At 35.0% G+C, this 21,786-nt stretch overlaps 1 protein-coding gene across 1 annotated transcript in view; it reads right to left on the bottom strand.

Moving 5' to 3' along the window:
* Window positions 1-435: 435 nt before the first annotated feature.
* The window catches only part of Tmprss15 (transmembrane serine protease 15), a 107,305-nt gene continuing 85,954 nt past the window's right edge, over window positions 436-21,786 (bottom strand). Inside the window, exons 22-28 of the mRNA XM_005360611.1 lie at window positions 18,304-18,399; window positions 14,898-14,947; window positions 14,576-14,762; window positions 10,271-10,452; window positions 8,626-8,721; window positions 3,837-3,976; window positions 436-591 (exon numbers count right to left, since the gene is read on the bottom strand). Of these exons, the coding sequence (XP_005360668.1) occupies window positions 436-591; window positions 3,837-3,976; window positions 8,626-8,721; window positions 10,271-10,452; window positions 14,576-14,762; window positions 14,898-14,947; window positions 18,304-18,399 (907 nt within the window). The remainder of the gene's footprint in view (window positions 592-3,836; window positions 3,977-8,625; window positions 8,722-10,270; window positions 10,453-14,575; window positions 14,763-14,897; window positions 14,948-18,303; window positions 18,400-21,786) is intronic.

Here is a 21,786-nt window from a genome sequence, read left to right as displayed (position 1 = left end):
TGACTCTGAAGGTACACTAAGCTGAAACTAGCTGCGTTACAACAGTTCATTTCAAACAACAACATATGTCAGGTAAACTATCACAGTTCATATCTTTATGTAGTTTTGCTTAAATATATGTTAAAGTAAAAACCTTTACACAAGAGAAAAAGGTAAGAATGATTCAAAACAAAGAAAATGCTAAAGTTCATAAAATAATAATTGTTTATTATCAAACAAAAATTCATTTTAGAGTTAATTCATGTTGCAGAGATTGATTTTAATTTCTTGTTTTTCTTTTCTTCTTCATCCCACTATTTAAATGATTCAATTTAATAGAAAGGCTTTTTCTTTCTTCTCATGAAACTCTCAGTTGCCATGTTATTTTGAATAAAAAGGAAAAACAAACAAATAAACCAAAACTTCCCAACCTTCATTCTTGGGTCAGGAAAATGACTAATGTAGAAAACCCTGTATCCACTCCACAAATTCTGAGACCCGGACATATACGCCAGGGCGATTAGGCAGTGCACATTTGACTCCAAATGATGTCACACCAACAAGAAACCATCTGTTGTTTTCTTGACACATTAACGGTCCTCCCGAATCACCCTAAAGAGTGAACAACCAAAAAAAAAAGTGTTAATCAGTATAAGCAAGTACAATTGGTGCTAAGATCACCAGTCAAAAAAATAAATGTCCTGACATATGATCGACTGCCAAATTCTCACCATATGTTGAGCCATAAGAAATTGGCTCCTGAAGGAGATGGGGCAAATGGTAACAAGAGAAAGTCTATCATTCTGATTGAGCATTTCTTAGCAAGTAGTTCCTGACTTTCATTATTGTGTTTCAACATAGTCAGACATTCTCTAAAATGCTGCAATAATAAGCCATGTCAACATCAACATGCCAATCACTATACGATGTAACATGTGAAGTATCAGACAAAGCCTCCCCACAAACAGCTACGCTATTCCACGTGATGATTTTAGGAGAATGGAGTGCTCACATGGCTTTAGATTTTGTTCTCTTATGCGACTGCAAGTGTCAAGTACCAACCACATTCAAAAACCTTAAAATTTCAACCAAAACAAGCAAATCTCTTATTTTCTAGCAATCAGAAAATGTGTTTTCATTTAGATTTTTGTCACAGTATAAGTAATAAGTATCACTTATATTACTTGTTAAGTAGTAAGTGATAGTTGATCCTGTCCAGTTAATCATATAGGTCTTATTTGTGCATAATGATTCCTCTCTAATACATATAAAAATAGTATGGACATAAAGCAGCATTACTTAATTATAAAAAGATGAACAAATGTTTTTCCCATATTAGTTATGCAAAGGATTCTTGTTAATTATTTATTTGTCATTTTTTTTTTTTGAGTAGCCTTTGTTGGCCTGAAACTGGCTATCTAGATCTGGTTAGCACTGAACTCACAGAGATCTGCTGGCCTCTGCTGGAATTAAGGCATATTGATAAAAAATCACTGTTGTAATAGAGTATTTAAAATTTGGATCAATGTTAGAAATTTACCCTGAGAGACCTCTTGCCTGATATTTTAACCATCCTTTGGTGCTATATAGAGAGAAAAAGGTGGCCTGTCAAAGCAAACCCTGGTTTATTGTTGGACACAAGTGGCATTGGAAATCCCAGGTTACCTATATTCAAGGTTTAACAATTGTGCCAAAATTGTCTAGAGGAAAGACAGCAATTTTTCCTTTTGCATCCTAAGGACTTGATTTTAATATGAGAAATATTTATGGGAAGTTTATTGCTCACAATGTCTTATAGATGATCTAGAAGTTAATCAGATGTTTTTAAAACAAGTTATCTGGTTCTTTCTATTTTATGAAAATAATTGACATTTTAATAGGAAAGTATAAGATATTGATGTTAGGGTCAAATGTTTTAATTTACTTTGTGTATACTAAGTCTGTTGAGTGGCAGTGATCCATGAATCTTGAAGAAGGCTTGCTGCCTTTCTTCTGGGTGTCTACATGGCAGGGGGCCTTGGCTGTTTCAAATATATCACTTCCTATTATCTAACCTTTTCATGTTATTTATATTATGTAAATTCTTAGACTTGATTTTATAATTTGTGCAATTAGATTTCTTCTATTATTTCAAAGAAATGCAACTATTTAAATTATAAACTAATGCAAGAACATAAATATTAAAACTGATTCTATGTTTCTACTTTGACACTATTTATAGTATATAAGAATATGTAGTAACTAACTTCTTCAAATGTGAAAAGGTTAGTGACTATTTCTCCTTAGTTCAATGGTTCTCAAACTTTATTATATATTAAAGTCACCTGAAGACATAAGAAAGCATACATCATTGGTCCTCAATTTAAGATTCTAATTTATATATATTTGCTACAGGGTTTCTCTGTCGCTTTGGACCCTGTCCTGGAACTAGCTCTTGTAGACCAGGCTGGCTTCAAACTCACAGAGATCTGCCTGCCTCTGCCTCCTAAATGATGGGGTTAAAGGCTAAGATTCTGATTTGCAGGTATGTGATGGACTTTTAAATTTGTAATTTGAACAAGTTCTAGGGGAAGCTCATCCATTTGATGCAGGGTAGGCTATGCTTGTGAAACTACTGATAAACTACTGATGAATTAGTGATGCAGTTTCTGAATGAAAAGTGAAATGTCATTAACTCTTTTTATCAATGAGAAGATATTCTATAGTCTCTTTTATTGACTTTGAATTCAGAAGACTACAATATGCAAACTATTGTCTGCCTGATTGGGCAAATTTTGAGGCTAAAATCTCAATGATGCAGTGAATGTATTCAAATAATGATATATTTAAAATTTGAAATGATGTGTTATTATTTCCCCAGTTAATGTTAATGTTGAACCTAGAAAGTTATGTGGCAATCTAGAGTGATTGTTGCTCAATAAAACAGCATTGTATTGAATAAAATATTTCTCTGCATTTGGAATTTAGTTCTTGCTAATGAGTAGCATGGTTAGACCCTGTAGAAAGAGAGCCAAGTAAAGATTTCACAGATCTGAAATGAGTTACTTGCATAATGTAACTCAAGATCAATAGCATTAGCCATCATATTTTCTACCTCATTTGTGAACTGTCTGCTATGCAACCCCCATTAACTATAATTGAAATTGCATAGCTGATTTCCCTCTTGCAAATAATTCTATAAATCATATCTTAAGTGGTAATGTTTCTTATCTTTAGCACATTTTTCATTTTATAAGGGAAGTATAAAGACCCACAGGTAAATTTTAAATAAGTGTAAAGCTGTTTTATTTTTAATGTTCATCAAGGCAGAAGAAATGTAAAACCAATCTGAAAGTTTAACATAATTGAGACATTGATTTATCTAGGGAAAAACCTACACATTTATCTGCCTGTCTGTCAAAAACAGTTGTCAAATTATGTTATATATGTTTTACTGTATGAAACAAGTTGCTACACTTTAACACAGTAAAATCATGTTCTAACAATATAAATGGTTATTTTCACATGTATGAATCATTTATTTATTCTGTAGTTTAATTTAATGCAGTCAATCTAGATGCATTAATATTTTATTAATTTCCAAATAATTAACACATGCCAGAAAAACGTATTTAGTAAGTCTCCTAATAAAAATCCCCTAATTGGATTTTAATGTTTGCTAATTGCCTTATATGTGTTATCTTACTTAACCCTCTCAAAGTATAAGTGGCTTGTCTAGGATCACTCATGGCCAATAATCCAATTTATCATGAAAGGGGTGGAGTTAAGGGTCCTTGGTGATCTCTTGACTCCCCACTTATGACTAAGCAAAGAAAATGCTGCCTAAATGTATACTATGGCTGCTTTTCAGTAGTTACCTGACAAGAATCAATGCCTCCTTCTTCATATCCTGCACATATCATATTTCCAGTGATGTTGTATTCTGGCAGCTGTTGCTGGCACTTCTCATTGGAAACAAGAGGAACATCAGCTTCTTGCTGCACATTAACAGTAGAACCTGCGCAAATGGGTGATGCAGACAGTGAGTCAGTAGTGATTAACAGGCCTCCTTGAATGAAACACCATCCATCTTATTTATTCCAGCGTTTTGCTCTCATTATCAAGTACTGTGTGGCGGTACAATGGAACTAACTACTAACCTTGCACTTTCAACTACATGGCAAACCCACCTGCGCTCTTTGGCAAATGGATAACAGCAACACGTTTCTTTCTTTCGTAAGGGGTAGTAGGAATTATGGATTGATCTAGGGTGGTCTTTAGGCATTTTCAGTGATTTTAAAAGAGTTACGGTACTGCTCATAGAAACCAAGTCTGCCAGAACAAAGAGTTCATTCATGGAAATCAGCACCAACTTGGAGATTCAGAAGAGCTTTTCATTTAGCACCTGAGGAGGTGCTCTCTCCTGTATAATGGCATTCAGCTTCTTTGTGGTCCTTTGTGTATGAGCAGGTGCACACTGAGCAGAGGACAAAGCTCCGATGAACTGTGCTCTGCTAGGGGGCAATCAGCTTGCCATCCCATGCAGGCAGGTGAAGAAAAGGGAAGTAGATTTCAGCATTGTGTATTTGCATTTGTTTTATGCAACTAATAATTCATTGGAAGTGTGAATCTCTGCTTACTGAACTGCTATCCCCAAGAAGCTTGGGAAACAAACAGGTGCTAGTTCCTCCAGAAAAAGGCACTACATAAGCACTCCCTCATGATTAACAATTCTATTTGGTGTGGCAAAAGAGGTAGAAAGTTAAAGGTTATTTATTACATCTGTAAGGCAGCCTTGAAAAACATATGCAGTCTCAATTTGAGCCAAGTTTCACGTATACATTAAAAAAAATTAAGATATTAAAAAAAGATCCAAGTGTGTGTTTATGTGTGTAATTTAAGTACAACAACATACTCATATATAAATACAAATAAATATGTATAAGACATATAAATATATATGTATATATATATACTATGTGCATATGACTCACATATGTTGGTAAACATGTAGCTAGCTATTTGTTATTTAGGGAAAAAAATGTCCCAAATCTTCCCTCTTTTCTACTTATGGCAAACAGTTCTACCATGGATAATTTAACTCTATAGTGACAATGGTGAAAATCAAGTTGGGAAGAAAATGAACAAATCACTGTTGCTTCCATAGAGCCAATCAAAATCAAGTCAACAATACAACCCACCATTAGTTCCTAAAAACTGACAGACAGCAAACAGAGGTGGAAATAGAAAAGTTCAACCATTCTCTCTCATTGGCTCCATGAAGATCAAGGATAGGATAGGTGGACAGACCTTAGTTTTACAATAAAAACAGAAGCTTCTCTTTGTGTTCGTCACTGGATAGAAAATTAGTTTGAGTAACAGAGCTCTTTAGTAAAGGAAACTATGAGCAACATCTGTGTATTTAATATTTCTTTCTTTTATAAAATTTTACTTTTATCACTTTTGAGTTGCGAGTATGTGTGTGTGGATACGCATAAGAGTGCAGGTGGCAGGGGAGCATAGCAGAGGATGGCGGCTCATCCCCTAGAGCTAGAGGTAAAGGCAGTGCGTTGTGAGCTAACGAGCCTGGGTGCTGGGATGCGAACTCAGGTCCTCGGCAAGAAGTGTACACTCTTAACTCTGAATCATCTCTCCAGCCATGTCTGTTTCCATGTGGATGATTGAGAACACACACACATACACAAATATAAACAGATATATGGCCAAATTTGCTTATTTTAAAGTACTAATTTCTAACTTTAAGAGTTATGTCCTCATTTCTTTCTAGTAAAAAATATACTCACAACTAGCTAATTAATTAGTAAAATAAACTCATAAAATCAGAAAATAGGATTTTATGAAGTTGCATAGATATAAATTATAAGATAAAATTAACAAAACTCATGAAAAAAATGCAAGAAGAAGAGACACATGGTCTAGCCATTTCGCCCTAAATGATTCTTTTGCTGTTTTCCCCCTCCTGGCTCCACACTGCCTTTAGAGAGATTTTAATTTAATTAAAATATATTTTAGGAATAATAAGCAAGCCATACTTGCTCAGCTCCAAAAAAAAAACTTTCATTGAATAAAGAGTCTTAAATTTTGTTAGCAGATAATTTGTTTTTGATGTCTACATTGTGGCTATAAATTGTTCTCTTGAAATTTGAAAGATAAAACATCTGTCTAGCAATAATTTTACTATTTCAGTTTCCAACTTAATAAGTCATGACATTTTTCAAGAAGAGAAAATAAAAAAAAAAATATAGTCTTCGACTTGAATATACTTTAAGGACAGCGGTCATTAGTTACTGTCAGCCAGACAATGTGACTGTTGTGGATTATTATGTTGAGTTGCCAGGCAGGTTAGCAAGGGCCTCAGAACTTGATGCTTTCTTTAATAAGCAAGCATTTTTTCCATTTTTAAAGATCATTTGTATTTATTCTTTAACATGTTTATACACACACATATCATCTCTCGGTCATATTGATGCAACTCCCCTCCCCCATTCCATTTAAAAAGTGAAATAAATAACTGGAAGAAATAAACATGTGCAGTGTATTTACACAGGCCAAGTAGGATGTGGTGATTGCCTCGCCTTACAGGAGCAAAGGCTGAAAACTACTGGGCCATCACATACATTTTCTCCACAGAGCATTTTCAAAGTGAAGGCTTTGATCCTTAGACTAGACATTTCCATAATATTTGTGTGTTTTTCTTAAATACACGTGGGTCATTTATCTATCATGGTTATAATTTATGACTATAAAAGTTACGTGATCCTGCCAGGCAGAAGTGTCCTTCCTTTTTGTGTGGCCCCACTGAACACTCAAAAACCTCTGTTGAAGATGGGGTAGTCCTGGAAGGAATCATGTAGTCAAAGAGTCTTGTAATTGCATTTTGATGGCATGAATATCTTGGCTATAATATAAAATTTGTTCACACATACATACACATTCTGGTTAACTGTATTTTAAAATTTATTTCTCACTATATATTGAAATCAAGAAAATAATGATATCAATGTATTGGGGGAGGGGGCTGCCTCCTCTATGCTACACCAATGTGCATGTCATAATTTAGGATTCATGTATGCATTGCTTGATATTTAAGACATATCATCTATCTGTTTGAGTGTTTATCATTTTCTATGATAGACCTTCAGAGTCCTTTATTCTGCACTTTGAAAAGAATAGAACTTTGTTGCTATTTATAATTCTCTTACTGTAGGGATCACACTGGAGTTCTTATTTCTGTATAATTATTGCGCATTTGATCAATATAACCTCCTCTACCGCTCCTCCTACCGTATAATAATCATTGGATGTCAACTTCTATGCCTTCAACTTTTAATGTTTCACCACGTAAGTTTCCCCATGTATTAGTGTGCTTAGTTTATTTCACTTAAAATAATTCTCAGTTTCAAACACGATGATGCAAATTTCAATATTTCACCATTTTATGCGGAATCTCATTCCATTGTGAATATATACTACATTTACTTATTTTCCTTTCTGTGTGTTTTTGACACAGTGACTCATCATGTATTCAGGCTAGCTCCAAACACCCAAAGCTTCTTCCTTATTCTCCACCTTAGTCCAAATCACTCAGTCCAATTACCATCTTTTCTTTATCTGTTCATTAGTGCTATACACAGGTTGTCTCCTTTTCTTGCCTATTGAGAACAATGCTGCAGTGAACATGCTATGTGGAGGACTTAGCATGGGCAAGCTAATTTCATTTCCTTTGGACGTCATATACAGTAGTAGTACTTTTACATCATATGGTAGTTCTATTCTGAAATTTGGAGGAACATTTGTGACATTTCCCCAAAGGCTATACTAATTTAGATTCCCATGAGAAATAGTCGTAATTCTCCTTTCTTTATCTATTCATCTGCATATGTCTTTTGTTTTTTTGTTGTTAGCTGCTCTTCCTGGGGCTAATGTGATATCTATGTGGTTGTTGTGACTTCCATTCCCTGGGTAACTGGTGCTGTGACTTAAGGATATTTAAGGGGCATCAGATTTGTGTTTGGAAACATTCCATCAATAAATCTTAGGAAATCAATAATATACAAATGTATGATCTTATATTTATCTTATATTTGATACCCTTTGCCAATAGGTAGAACCAGTACATTTAACTTAACAGAGATCCTCTTCTCATTCTAGAGAATTTAATGTGAGACTATAACACCACAAATAAAGACAACATTGTTGATTGCAAAAATGTAAAAAGGCGATAACTTCACTCTTGAGATGAGACTTCATTTGCACATGTGAACATAAAGTTATAGAAACTTGGGTTATAGTCATTTCAATATGTATATCTTTATAATTCATCAGTGTTTTATTATGCTAAACTTACATATTGGTCTTTGAGTTTTCTGGGTTATGGTATTGGATTTGACACAATCTGAAAATATTTGGAGCGACTATATAAGTGAAAACATGGATATAATCCCAATAATTGTTTTAGAATATTCTGCAAAAAATAATAGGTTAAAATATGTAAAAATATTGAAAATACCCACAGCAAATTTCAATAGCATACTTTTTTTTCCAGTATACATTTTCTCATTTTCAAATGTGATAACTAAACTCTGATTTCAGTAGCACACTTTTTCTCTAGTATACATTTTCTCATTTTCAAATGTGATAACTAACCTCCGTTTTCAGTAGCTCCCCAGCCAGCAATTGAACAAATTCTCCCTGGACTGAATATTTGATTTTCTTCTGGTAAACAAATAGGCTGGATATAATCTGAAAAACCAAGCAAAACAAAATAAACATCAGAAATAAAACAGAACATCACTCATGTTTCTAGGAAATTTTTCAAAAAACAAACATTGCAACATTTAATATAAAAAGTTTGTATTTGAATTTCATTATACATGAACAACTTCAACTATTAAGGGACAAAGGCATTTGAGAACAGTCTTTATTTGTCTGTGTTTGATGGTATGGTGAACTCTGGATTCCTCTCCATCATTCTCTAATTAAACTTTTTAATATACATAACGCTTTAGTTCATGATTTATCATTTGATTTTTATTTTTTTATTTGATTTTTTTTTGATTGTTGAGACAGGGTTTCTCCGTAGCTTTTGATTCCTGTCCTGGAACCAGCTCTTGTAGACCAGGCTGGCCTGGAACTCACAGAGATCCGCCTGCCTCTGCCTCCCGAGTGCTGGGATTAAAGGCGTGCGCCACCATTGCCCGGCTGTATTTGATTTTTAAATAACCATGGTACTCACTTTTTTGTAAAAAGTGAGGACTGTTCTTTTAAATTTTTGTTTATTTTAATTATATGTGTGCATATACATATATGAATGTTTATATGCATCTATTGTGTATGTACATGTATGTCAAATATCACACATTAACATATTGAAGGCAGAGGACAACTCTAGAAAGCTAGTTCTCTCCCATCATCTTGTGGGACCCAGAAAGTGAACTACAGTCATCAGGCCTGTGTGAAAGTGCCTCTACCTGCCTGTCTTTGCCTGCTGAGGCATCTTGCTTGTCTTTTTAATGTTCTTTCAAAAGGTTAGTTAAGAAAAAATATTGGATGGTGTTTTAAAATATTTTTGACACATTGAACCACATTAAAACTACTTTTCCTCCAATTGTTTTATTTGGATCCCGTGGAAGCATCATGTTTGACTATTCAGCATCAACTTACAAGTCCTTTGATTTTAGTAAGCTTCTGATGCCCACTGGATGCATGAAATACATAGAAACGAAGATTATCCTTGAGGACAGTGTGATGCTACTCAGGACTATAATGGCCTGCTTTTCCATAATCCATATGTGGACCAATTCCATGAATTTAACTCTCATAACAAACACGAATATAATCCTGATAATTATTTTATAAGATTCTGCAAAAATAAAATGATTTTATAGACAGCGACAATGTTGCCCAACCGGGCTTTAGAAAAGACTTCAGAGTAATGGCTTAGATTGGACAGAACTCTTAAGGAGAAATTTCACTTTATCGGGTGATAGTTTATAGGCATTTGAGACAATCCTTCATTGGTTGGTCTAGTGATATTTTTGGGTCTCATTTAAAACTGTCTCAATGTGTATAAAATATTTCATTAACCTATCTCTTTTATCTTTGTATCTTGCTTCATGCATTTTGGCAGATAGACCTATGTTTCCACTGAATGACCTACATGAAGAGGACGGGTTGAGATCCTGCTACTTCTCTATAAGAGTTCATTTAACCCTGAATTGCTACTGATGATATTTCAAGTCTCACTTTGGATTGCTATGAGCAGATAGATGGCTAGATAGAGTTCTCTTACCTGTGTAATTCACTTTAAACTCAAGGTGCATCATAACAATGTCATTGAACTTTCTTCTCCTATCATAATGAGGACTGATGACAATTTGATCGATTACCCGTCTTTCTACTTGAGGAGAAGTCAGATTTGATTGCATATGCAGGCCCAGGACTGCTGTCCACCTGGTTGGATCTACATTTCGTCTGAAGATTGTGATAAGAAAATATTTTCAAGTAACTTTCCATCTAGAAGAGAACTTTCCAGATGTTATCTAACAAAAGCTAGAACTGACAACATTTCCATTTTATAGTATTCCTTGATTGCTCTAAACAGTGTTTCTTTGAAGGTATTTTTTTTCTTAATATATTTCACTGATACAGAAATTGGGACATACTTAGGGACTGCCATTTCATGTTTTGATACAGGTGTATATATGATGTTGAAATGTTTAAGTCAAAGTAAACAGTACATATCTCTAACATTTATTATTCTCGTGAAATTACTCAAGATGCTTGCTTACACCTTCTGGAAACATATGTCACTATTGTTTGTAGCCGTACTGTTGTTCAATAGAAAACTAACCTCTTCTTTATGTCCTAGCCTTACTTTTTGATCAAATTTCCTCCGATTCTCCTCTGTTTGTGCTCTTTATCTTCTGGTAATCACTATTGTATTATTAATTTCATGTAAATCAAATTTGCTAGGTTCCACTTGTGACTCCATTTTAATATTCCCAATTAAGTTACAGAAGCTTAATTAATGTTATTTTTCTTCTACCATGTTTTCTCAAACATCTTCTGTTATTGTATTAGTTACTTTTCTATTGCTATAAACAAAACACTATGGAAAAGGTGACTTATATAAGGAAGAGCTTATTTGGCTTCTGCTTCAGAGGAATAGATAGAAAAGCCTTCATAGGTATCATTTCTGTTGAAAAGGAGTGATTCTATGTGTTTTCATTTTTTTTTCTTTCTTCATGGATCCTAAATACTAGCCGAAGTGAAAGAACTGGGCTGGGAGTATAACTCAATGGTAGAATGCTTGGTTAGCATGTGCAAGGCCTTTGGATTGCTTGCTAGCTCTGAATGAAAGGAGATAAGGGAAAATAATAGAATGTAATATAATAGAAAGAAGGAAGAAAGGAAAGGGAATGAAATGATAGGAGGTAAGGCAGAAGACAGAGGACAAGTGGACAGGTGGTCATATTGATAGCAAACCCTAATTCTTTGGATGCTATTTGGATATTGCTTCTTCAGGTGTAGAAATTGACTTCATTCTGTGAAATTTTACCTTTCTCTTCTAGGTGTGGTAAAACTGATTACCTTAGAATTTAAGGAAAGAGAAAGTTTGGGAGGGATCAGAAAGGCATGACCTCCTGACCTGTCAACCCCAAAGACTAGCATGCATCCTAGGACAACAATATTGCACCAGATAGGTAAAGTGAGCTCATCCCCAAATAGTGGTGTTGCCTCAGAAACCAATGTTTCCAGAAATAAAAATAGTATGAGAGACATGGAAGAGCAGCATAATAGTGAAACAGACAATAGCATCGGTAGGATTTTGTAATTGTAAACTGAACCCCTCCTCCATTCTAACCTTACTATAAATGACTCAAGAACAGTCTCAACAAGTTTGTCCATAACGCTGCTTTCTCCTAGCATAGGTTGTTGAATTCTAATTATTCTCTTCTGAATAAGATGAAGATCCAAAGAATACAGCCAATTATAATTTTAAAAAGTAAAATTTAAGGTATTTCAGAAATTGAAACTGCAGAGTAGAAAATCCTCCAAGAATTATCAGGAACAATTCGGAAAGCAACATCAGCCCAAACTGTATAAAATTGGTCAACTTTCAGCAACTTACACATCAATTAGTAGTTATCGTGATTATTCTAGTCACTATAATAACTTGGTAATGGAAGAGCATGTGGCTACCATTAGTACAAGAAGTGTTAGTATTATGAAAAGTGAAGAGAAAACTAGTGCTTGCCTGATTTCTATCCTGCTCCTGAGTAGAAAATGAAAGCGAAGTCGAAGGCACAGGGAGGAAACCACAAAATTATCATTATCTGCCTGCGGACCATTCATAGAAACAAGGAATCATTTGGAACTCCCTCCTTTACATGACTTCCAGAACAGTCCACGCACTTGTGGTTTCTTTTTCACGTAACTCTACCCACTCCTGCTCTCTTTCTTGGCAACTCTAAGTGTTAGAATACTTTAGGGTTCTGCTTTAGGCCTAAAAAAAATCAACCTATATTATACATTTAATCTATAGATAAAGTTATCCAGTGATACCATGAATTCAAATATCAACAGCGTGTTATTATACTTCAATCCTTGTTCTGCTAGAATTTAGAGCCAAATTGACCAGTATCAATAAAGACCTACAACCAGACATTATGTAGAGAGACAGTCTAAATTGGAGGTTGCCATCAGGTTCCTCCCCATCAGCGCTTGGAGAACTCCAGAAGAGGAGGAGGAAAGACTGTAGGAGTCAGTAGGGGTAGAGGCCACTAGGAGAACATGGCCCACTGCATCAACCAAGCAGGGCTCATATGGGCTTACAGAGACCGAAGTGGAAAGCATAGGGGCCTGCATGGGTCTGCACCAGGCCCTCTGCATACATGTTATGATTGTTAGCTTGCTGTTTCTGTGGGAATCCAAACACATGAGCAGGTGTAGCTCTTATTTTTTTTGCCTGCCCTTGAGACTCTTTCCGTCTATTAGGTGGCTTTGTACTGTTTCCATATGAAGGCTTTTTGCCTTGGGATATTGTGTCTTGTTTTGTCCTGTTTGGTTGTGGTCTCTTGGAGGCCTGTTCTTTGCTGAAGAGGAAATGGAGGAAGAGGAGGTCTGGGTAGTAGGGGAGATTTGGGGTATCTAGAATGAGGGGAGGGAGGGGAAGCTGTGATTGGGATGTATTATGTGAAAGAAGAACCTATTATTTTAAAAAAAGATAGTTGAGATATGTATAAAAACAAGAAACCTTAACTTCCTTTATTTTTACTATGTTTATGTTCTTATTTCCTCATCTCAACATTATAAATTATATCATACACTGTTACTTTTAGTCACCCCTGAATTATTCCTCATACCTTTTGCTTATGTGTCTTTCTTACTAAATTTCCATCATCTTCAGCTGTGATCTAGGGTACCATCATCAATTTCTATTTGTTTTTATTTTTTTTCAATTTCAGTTTTTTTTGGCAGTTTTATTCCTATACATCAGCCTGATTAGATAAGGTTTTTCTTCAGGCTCTAATAGGTTGTTCATCATTTATTATGGCCTTACGGTTCCTCATCTAGACTGTACTTCAATATCTAATATTATTGTTGCCCCTTTAAGAACCACATCAAGTAGCAATATGATCAAAAGTAAAAATGTTTACATGGTAGGCTTGGGCCTATACAAAATAAAATGCTCTTTTGTGCCTTCTCAGATGACCCTTTTTGCTCTAGGACACCTTGCTGAGGGAGGAAATAGCTCTCTATAGGTTGAAAAAGAAGAGGGTCCATGGTGGAAACTATCAGTTGCTCACACTATCAGGAAAGGATGCTAGAGATAAAAGGGAATATTATGGCTGAGGGATGAGAGCAGAGACATTACTGATGAACAACAAAGAACTTGCAGTTGTGTAAGAGGTAACTAAGAGGTCTTGAAAGGAGGCAGGCTATGAAAATTAAGGTCAGTGTTAGCATGCCAGCTAGTTAGCTTTCCTGAGACCACATCCAAATCTCCAAGGAAACGTGAGTGTTATTGCTTTATTACAGATTCTTATTTCTTCTGACGGTAATTGAAACAATATCTAAGGGAACCTTCCTCTTTTTCAGTAACGAAATGCCAGCCTATCTTGTGTTAACCCACTTATTGAGTGAATGGTCCATGAACAGTACACAATCAGTTCCCTGGTTGGGTTAGGGGATTATGCACAGAGCAAATGGACTGAGAATCGGCTCAGGATCTGATAGCCCAGAGAACCAACCATTTCACAACAATTATCACAAGCATTGTTATGGCTGTACTGTGACATCATAGCTTATTTCCAAAGCTTTTTCTTCCAGTTGGACCAACTCCCCCTCCCCACTCAACTATTGAGAGTTTTTCTCACTTTTTCTTAATTTGTCATATTTACTTAATATCTCTTAATAAAGCTTGCATTGTTCTTTGCTTACTCCTAGATGAATATGCATATTCTGTCTTTTTTAGCATCACACAGAGGACATGGAGACACTGTCTCAAGTCAATCTTTGGTGATGGTGAGGGTTTAGCACCCTGGCGTAGGTATGATTCACGCACAACTGGGCCCTTCATATCCATACTCACCCATAGACACAGTGTGCAGCAGACACTAGCCATTCACTGCTGACGAGAGACGCACCACAGAGCAGCTGGTCTCTGTAACTGTCTCTGTAATACAGAGCCACAAGCCAGGGCCACGCCCCTGCCTCGGCATCACTTCCACCAACGATCTTTGGGTTGACATTCAAGGCCACCATTTTTTCTCCACATGCTATCACAATAATTGAAGAAATGAGATATACCATATTTTTATATGAAAATTGAAATGCTGACAAAATAACTTCAAGTGACATAAAAGTCTGTCTGGAATTTTAAATTGAAGGCTTAAAGGGTGACAAATACTTACATTTATGGTTACAATGTAGCATAATCAATAAATTTTGTGAGCACTGAAGACTAAAACAGAAAATAAGTTTTTGTTAGTTAAATAGAAATTTAAATATGTATAGCAGATATAAAATTCAGGAAAAGCTGAAATCCACAGAAGAAAATGGCCCACTGGAGGGAGGAGGAGAGGAAGTGTAAATTTTTGAATGGAAAAATAAATAAATAAGAAAATGGCCCACCTGAATATCAGGTAGGGCTGTGTTTACATTTTGTAACTTATTCTTTATATTATTTTAAAAAAATACTCAGTATCAACATGATTATAATAAAACCTAGTGTATTGGAATTTCATGGAGACTATGAGAATATTTTGCTTGGGAATTATCATGAATTAAAGATAATTAATATTTGATCCATGATAGATATTGCCATTTTGCTAACACCAACCTTGGATTTCATTATTTTCTCATTCTTAGGGAATATGTTTTAATACCTCTAGTATTTATTAAAACCAACTACCTATGACACATAATGGTTGTAAATTTTGAAGTTTTGGTAAGAGTAACAAGAAGTGTTTTTTTTTCCCCACAATTTTATGAATAGGTAATGTTTACTACAGGTTTTATATTTTTAGCATATGAATTTTCTTTCTTTATTATCCAGAAAAAAAAACCTTAATGATATACACTATTCCTTTATTTTGGTGACACTATTGAGCAAATTATGAATTACTTGAAGAAAATCACTTAATACTGCAAATAATTTTGAGAATTAAAATAACTTCTGAAGAATTAATGGGAAGAAAATGTATGTATGCCTGGGTTATGTTGCACTAAGAGATGGTTCATTCAGGATACAGTAAAATTGGTTAGTGCTACCCAGATTGGCAATAATTGAAACTAATGAACGGTTCACGTATGTATTTACCATTTAAAATATTTAGACTATGATTGGCCATTTAGACTATGATTGGCTGAAGTAACAGAAATTAAGACTGCCAATGAGGACCAACTGATGGCAATCAGCCTCAATATTATCAGTTTCAGTGCTATTTAGTGATGACTCATCCTGCTAGGCTGTGCACTTCCTTTTTCAAGTGAAAGATGAAAAACCACAGGCTATGTTTCCAAGAGAGCAGATGTGTGCATGGAAAGCATGAAATAATAAATAAGCACAGACTGCTGAAAAAGTATCACCTATAGTTTGGAAATTTGTTTAGGAGCCAAAAACGTCCATAAAGAAAATTTGTTTGTAAGGTGTTGCACAATTCAACCAGCAGAGGGCAATGTTACACCAGGAATCATGGTACTTCACACTTCTGCCGCTGCTGAGGCGATCCATGCATTAAATAACACACGTTTGTATACGTGTGCAGACATGTAGAATTAAACGTTGTGTACTTAAGTATTTACCTGAATGAGGTGTGCAAATTGCTTAAGTTCTTTTACTTTGGGAAAAGGATAAAAGGAAAAGCACAGAAAAATGCTGTATGCTCAATCAAAGCACCTCCGTGATTTTAGAACATGCTTGATAAAGCTTATTTATAAGCACATGAGCCTACATCCTATTAGTTATATTCTCTTTTAATGTACAAGACAATTTCAATAGAAATGTAGGAAAATGTATTTTATTAATAATCAATATGAGTATGTTTCTCTCTTCTCTCTCTCTCTCTCTCTCTCTCTATATATATATATATATATATATATATATATATACACAAAAAATGCCTCAAAGTCCGTTTTCTTTATGATGCCCACATGTGTTTGAATGAAAAGTAGTTTATAGGATGTCTCATAGAATATTTTCAAGTCTCACAAAAACTCTTTTCAGATCTACAGTACTCAGCAATAAAAATCCACATTTAATATGGCTTCTAAGACATTGTTACTAGTCTTCAAAAGAGCAAACAATGCCAAATTAATTTTTATCAAGCACAGAGTAGTTAGAAGTTCATTATCATTTTGACAAGACATTTCTATTTTTCTCTGGTAACTTCTTTCTAATATTTCTTTTTTAAAACAAGGATGCTCTTAAAGGCATCATTTTTATATGACACTGAATATAATAATTGTACAACAAATAAATAAAAGCATAAATTAGTTAGCTAAGGGAATGAATGAGTCGCTATGTCTCAGATTTGCCAGTGCAGCATAAAGTGGCCAATTAAGAAAAGGATTGAGGGCATTTAACTAATCTTTTTTTGTTTTGGTGTAAAGAAGGTAAAGAGTGCATCTATAAAGTCTTTGTTAAATGTCACGAATGTAGGTGTAATAATGGCATTGATATTACTTGATCCTGACACCGTTTCATAAGAATGGAATGACATGCTCCTTTTCTGAAGCATGTATGCAATTATTTTGAATGACCTTTAACTATTTTTTTTCTCTTTCTTGCTAATACTTAATCTATGAAACATGAGCAGGTAGAATTCTCAATCTACCAGAGAAACATGAATTTGAGAATGTTTTATAGAAAGGAAGCTCAGAAACCTGTTTGAAAACTTCCAAATGGTTTAGCTCATTTCTGGTGAGACTCATGATATCATATCCGTCAACATTGATACAAAATACTACACTGCAAAACCCTTTTATTGATACTAAATATGGTCCTTACAAATTTGATTTACTGCTTGAGCTATGGGAGTTTTGGCTTCCACCAATAGTAGAATCACACGATGCTATTTTTAACATTGAGTCTGTTAGACCAAATCCAGTGATAACAAGATGTTAATATGGATGCAGTCCCAATGTCTCCTTGCAGTCATTTCTCTTCCACAGTTCGTCTATAGTGAAATTATAAAACTCATTGCCACTAATGCCTAAATAGGAGAAATTACATAATTTATTCATGATATGCTTGTGAATAGAGGAAGGGTGTTACCCTACAATACCCTACAAAGGGCTGCAGGATAAATCCAACCTAAGAGAGAGAGAGAGAGAGAGAGAGAGAGAGAGAGAGAGAGAATATATAGGCCCAATTATACTATTTTAAAAGGATATTCATATTTATTTGCTAAGAAATATAATAGTTGATTCTTATCAAACCTCTTGCCTTTTGATAGTCGTCTGAGGAGTGTTGACCCTCATTCTAGGACTTACAATTTCTTTTTATGAAGTTTAAGGATTTAGAATATGAGAATAAGAAAAGTATTAAGGTGCATCATCTCCCTTTCTGTATGCCAGAACTTTAGTTACTTACATTTCATTAGACTGTCTTATAAAAATGAGAATCAGATAATCCTATCAGAACAGACTAGTTAGATGGTGCTTTGCTTTACACAAATAAAGAAAAGGAACAACTTTCATGTCTATGTGGTCAGTATATGGTACCACTGACATTGACTTCAAAATATTTTCTATCTAGTTCTGTTTACCAAATGAAAATAAACAGTTACCAAATGAAATAAACATCTTAGTGCCCACCTGGGTGTTAGTGTCAAGCTGCCATTAGGGGCTTGGTTTAAACTCACAAAAGGTCCATTTCCATCAGAGAACGTTGTCATTGATGAGTTTACACTTCTAAGGGAGGAAAAATGACATATAAACAGAAGATAAAACTACCAACAAAACATGTTACATTTTAAATCATTTAACGATGCATATCCTGAAATAAATTATTTGATGTCCTGGGAAGTGTAGAGGGAGGGGAAACTGTGGTTGGGATACATTGTATGAGAGAAGAATATTTTCAGTATAATCTCAAGTGTTACTACTACTAACCATTAGCAGAATTATTACTAAAGACATAAAAAGAAGTCAGTTTTTGAGAAATGCCTTTAGTACTGGTTTGAATATCCTACCGAATTTTACAAAGATTGCTACACAATTCTCTTGAGGATCTGATGTCTTTTCCATTTGTCTTTTTTTGTGTGTGTGTTTGTGTGCTACTGAATGGATGCCAGTAGTTCAATGGGTCAATTTATATAAAATTTGAAGGAAATTTAAATAAAATAAAAATAAACACAGCATTAATGGTTTAAGCCTTTCTTCTTATCTTTCAATAAAATCAACCCCCTAAGAACTACATAATAATGTAATAAGTTTTTCAGAATTTAGTTTTCAATTTTTTTTTATTTTTTTCTTCTGGTATTTCTTTAAATTTAAGGTCTGAGCAGTCTTAATTCAAAGACAGAAGACACAAGGCTACTCTGAGAATTTCTGTCTGCATCCTGGATCTGTAGTTGCCAACTCGTGAGCTACCACAGGGTGGCGAAAGATACCTCCATGTAAACAAGGCACCCAATTCTCCTGGCTGAATCCTGTGGTATCTGCATCATCTTCTGTGTGTCTCAGTGACAATTTTTTCTCCAGTTTCCTTTCTTGTACCTTAAAATTTAGCTAGAGACTCGACTTTCAATTCTCAATCTTGTTTCAGTTCTTTTTATTCATTCAAGACCATAAGCAATATAAAACTATGTCTTTAAGTCTGGGAGGTAGTGGGTGGGACAAGGAAAAAAGGAGAGAGGGTTAAAATGATGCAATATGCAAGTGAAAATCCCCAACTGTCAACAACAACAATCCTTGCCTTTGGATTGTAAACATCCTGATTTTATTGGTATTTATGGCTGTCAGGAGACAATATAGTTCTTACCCTTTCTTTCTTTTTTTGGAGGATGATAGTGGGGTTTCAAGTCAGGGTTTCTCTGTGTTGCTTTGGAGCCTGTAAAGAACTAACTCTTGTAGACCAGGTTGGCTTGGTAGGCACAGAGGTCTGCCTGCTTCTGCCTCCCGAGAGCTGGGATTAAAGGCATGGGACCCCTTTGCCCTGCTGTAGTTCTTATCTTTTGAAATGCCATGTTGGGTCTGCTGTTGCCTCGCTAGAATATTCAGTGTCTCCCTAAAATAATACCTAACAGCCACGGTGTGTTTGGGTGCACAGGGAATGTGCATGAAACAGTCAATATTCTCATAATCAATGAAAAGGAAAAATATTCATAGGGCAACTCCTCCTTCTTCCAGAGTTGACCATAGGCTGAACATTCATTTGGCATTTTCCAGCCACTGGATAGAGGCTCTCTCTAATGCCCCAGAATTTGGTATATTACACTTTCCTTTAAAAAGCAGATAAATTTAATGGAAAAAAAAAAAAACACAAAGCCACTAATATTCCTTTAAAAAAATCCCAAATCGATTTAGCAAAACAAAGAGAAGCATTGCTATTGTTATTTTTGGAGATTAAACTATTTCCTCATACCATATGAGCAGAAGAATTATTTTACTTAGGTAGCCATATGCACATGCATTTGCTGCAATTTAGATTAAAAAAAAAAGGTAGAGGCAGGCAGGGGAGCAGAGAAAAATGAAGAGCTCAATAAAAATTAATAAAAAAAAGTAGAAGTGGATATAGAAGTCTAAGGGTGTTCTAGTCCTAACAACCTTAATAATGTAACGTAGTTCTAGGTGAAGACTAACACATTCATGTGAGAAGAGAATGTAGATTAAGAGCTCTGAATTTTATCAGCATGTACTTTTTGGTAGAAGTCATCAAATGAATTTAAAATGCTAGGCCTCATGAATGAGAAGAGGCTTTGTTTTTCCTGTTGGCTGCAGGCTTCAGACAACTGGAACTGATTAGTACAGTTCTATGCTGTGAGGGTAAAGTCCATGGTGATAATTGCTCTCTAATCTCCCTCCAGACAGCTTTTTTCTTCTGTTTACTCATTGTTAAGAGTTTCTCATTCTGCTCAAGGTCTACCACCTTTGAGCGTTCTTCCAAGAAATTTACTAAGTCTCTTGTTTTCCAGCAGACTTTCACAGGGCGCTTTGTCAACATCAGCAGCTGTCACTCCAGAAAATGTTAATTACCCAGAACCACTTTAGTTCTATGGGATCAGGAAGTTGGGGTGCAGGCCCAGCGGGTTGCTGTAACCAGCTTATCAAATGATTTTAGTGTCTGCTACAGAATGGGAAGAAGGTCATGCTGAAATACAAGCACTGTTTATGAGAGTTGTACAAGGTTTTGTCTCGATGCTTTCATCTTGATTTCCAGCTATTTGAATCTGTTTTCATGCAGAAAATGGAGAACACCATCAAGACATCTACATTAAAATGTATGCTTGCAGATATGTAGATTTCTTTAGACAACTCAATTTCCTTGCTCTTTCCCTGTTCCTTTGAAATTTCTTTAAGATATTTCAGGACCTATCAATACCTCTGGAAAGGTAAGTAAAATAGAAAATATTGACTCATGATTTTTATAAATATCTTAACGTATCCTCTTCATCATATATCTACTGTTGGTGATACATGGTTGAACTCTGCATAATGACTTTACCACATGGGTTCTAAAGGAAAAGAAAACTAGAGGATGACCTTTAAGAATAATAGACAGATGTTCTTCCCTTGGGAATCAAAAACAATGTTCCATGGTGATGTTGGTGCTGCCCTGAGATCAACTGGAGATATATTCACATGGAAAAAAGAAACGCATGTTCTTTTCTATGTGATTCAGGTGAAAATTAAACAATGAAACAGACTGCACTTAATTATGTAGCTATATTGACTGAGGCTTGCTATGTATCCCAGACTGATGTTAGTTTTATTATACATCCCGAGTTAACCTTGGACTTTCAATACTCCTGTTTCAGTCTTGTGAGCTAGGATTACAGGAGTGCAGCATCTTACCGTCACTGGTTTGCTAGAAAACAGTATACCTTTACAACAAAATCTATTAAAATAGTCACATAAGTAAAATTCCAAGTTTGATCTCCACATCAGAAACCTAAAAGAATTGTAGTTTGATTCACAATAAACTGAATATGAAACAGCAAAAGTTTCAGAGAAACTATTAATAATGGTCAAAACAGTAATCAATAAATGAAAAATAAAATATTAACAATCCTTTGTGCTGTCATTGTAATGAGTCTTTTTCTGTCCCACCAGCCAGCTCCCAAATGAACTGGAGTC

This window comes from Microtus ochrogaster, linkage group LG3 (genome assembly GCF_000317375.1).
Source record: "Microtus ochrogaster isolate Prairie Vole_2 linkage group LG3, MicOch1.0, whole genome shotgun sequence".
In the NCBI taxonomy this organism is placed as follows: Eukaryota; Metazoa; Chordata; class Mammalia; order Rodentia; family Cricetidae; genus Microtus; species Microtus ochrogaster.
The sequence above is the reverse complement of the archived record's forward strand: the minus strand, read 5'-3'. Positions and strand labels throughout refer to the sequence as shown.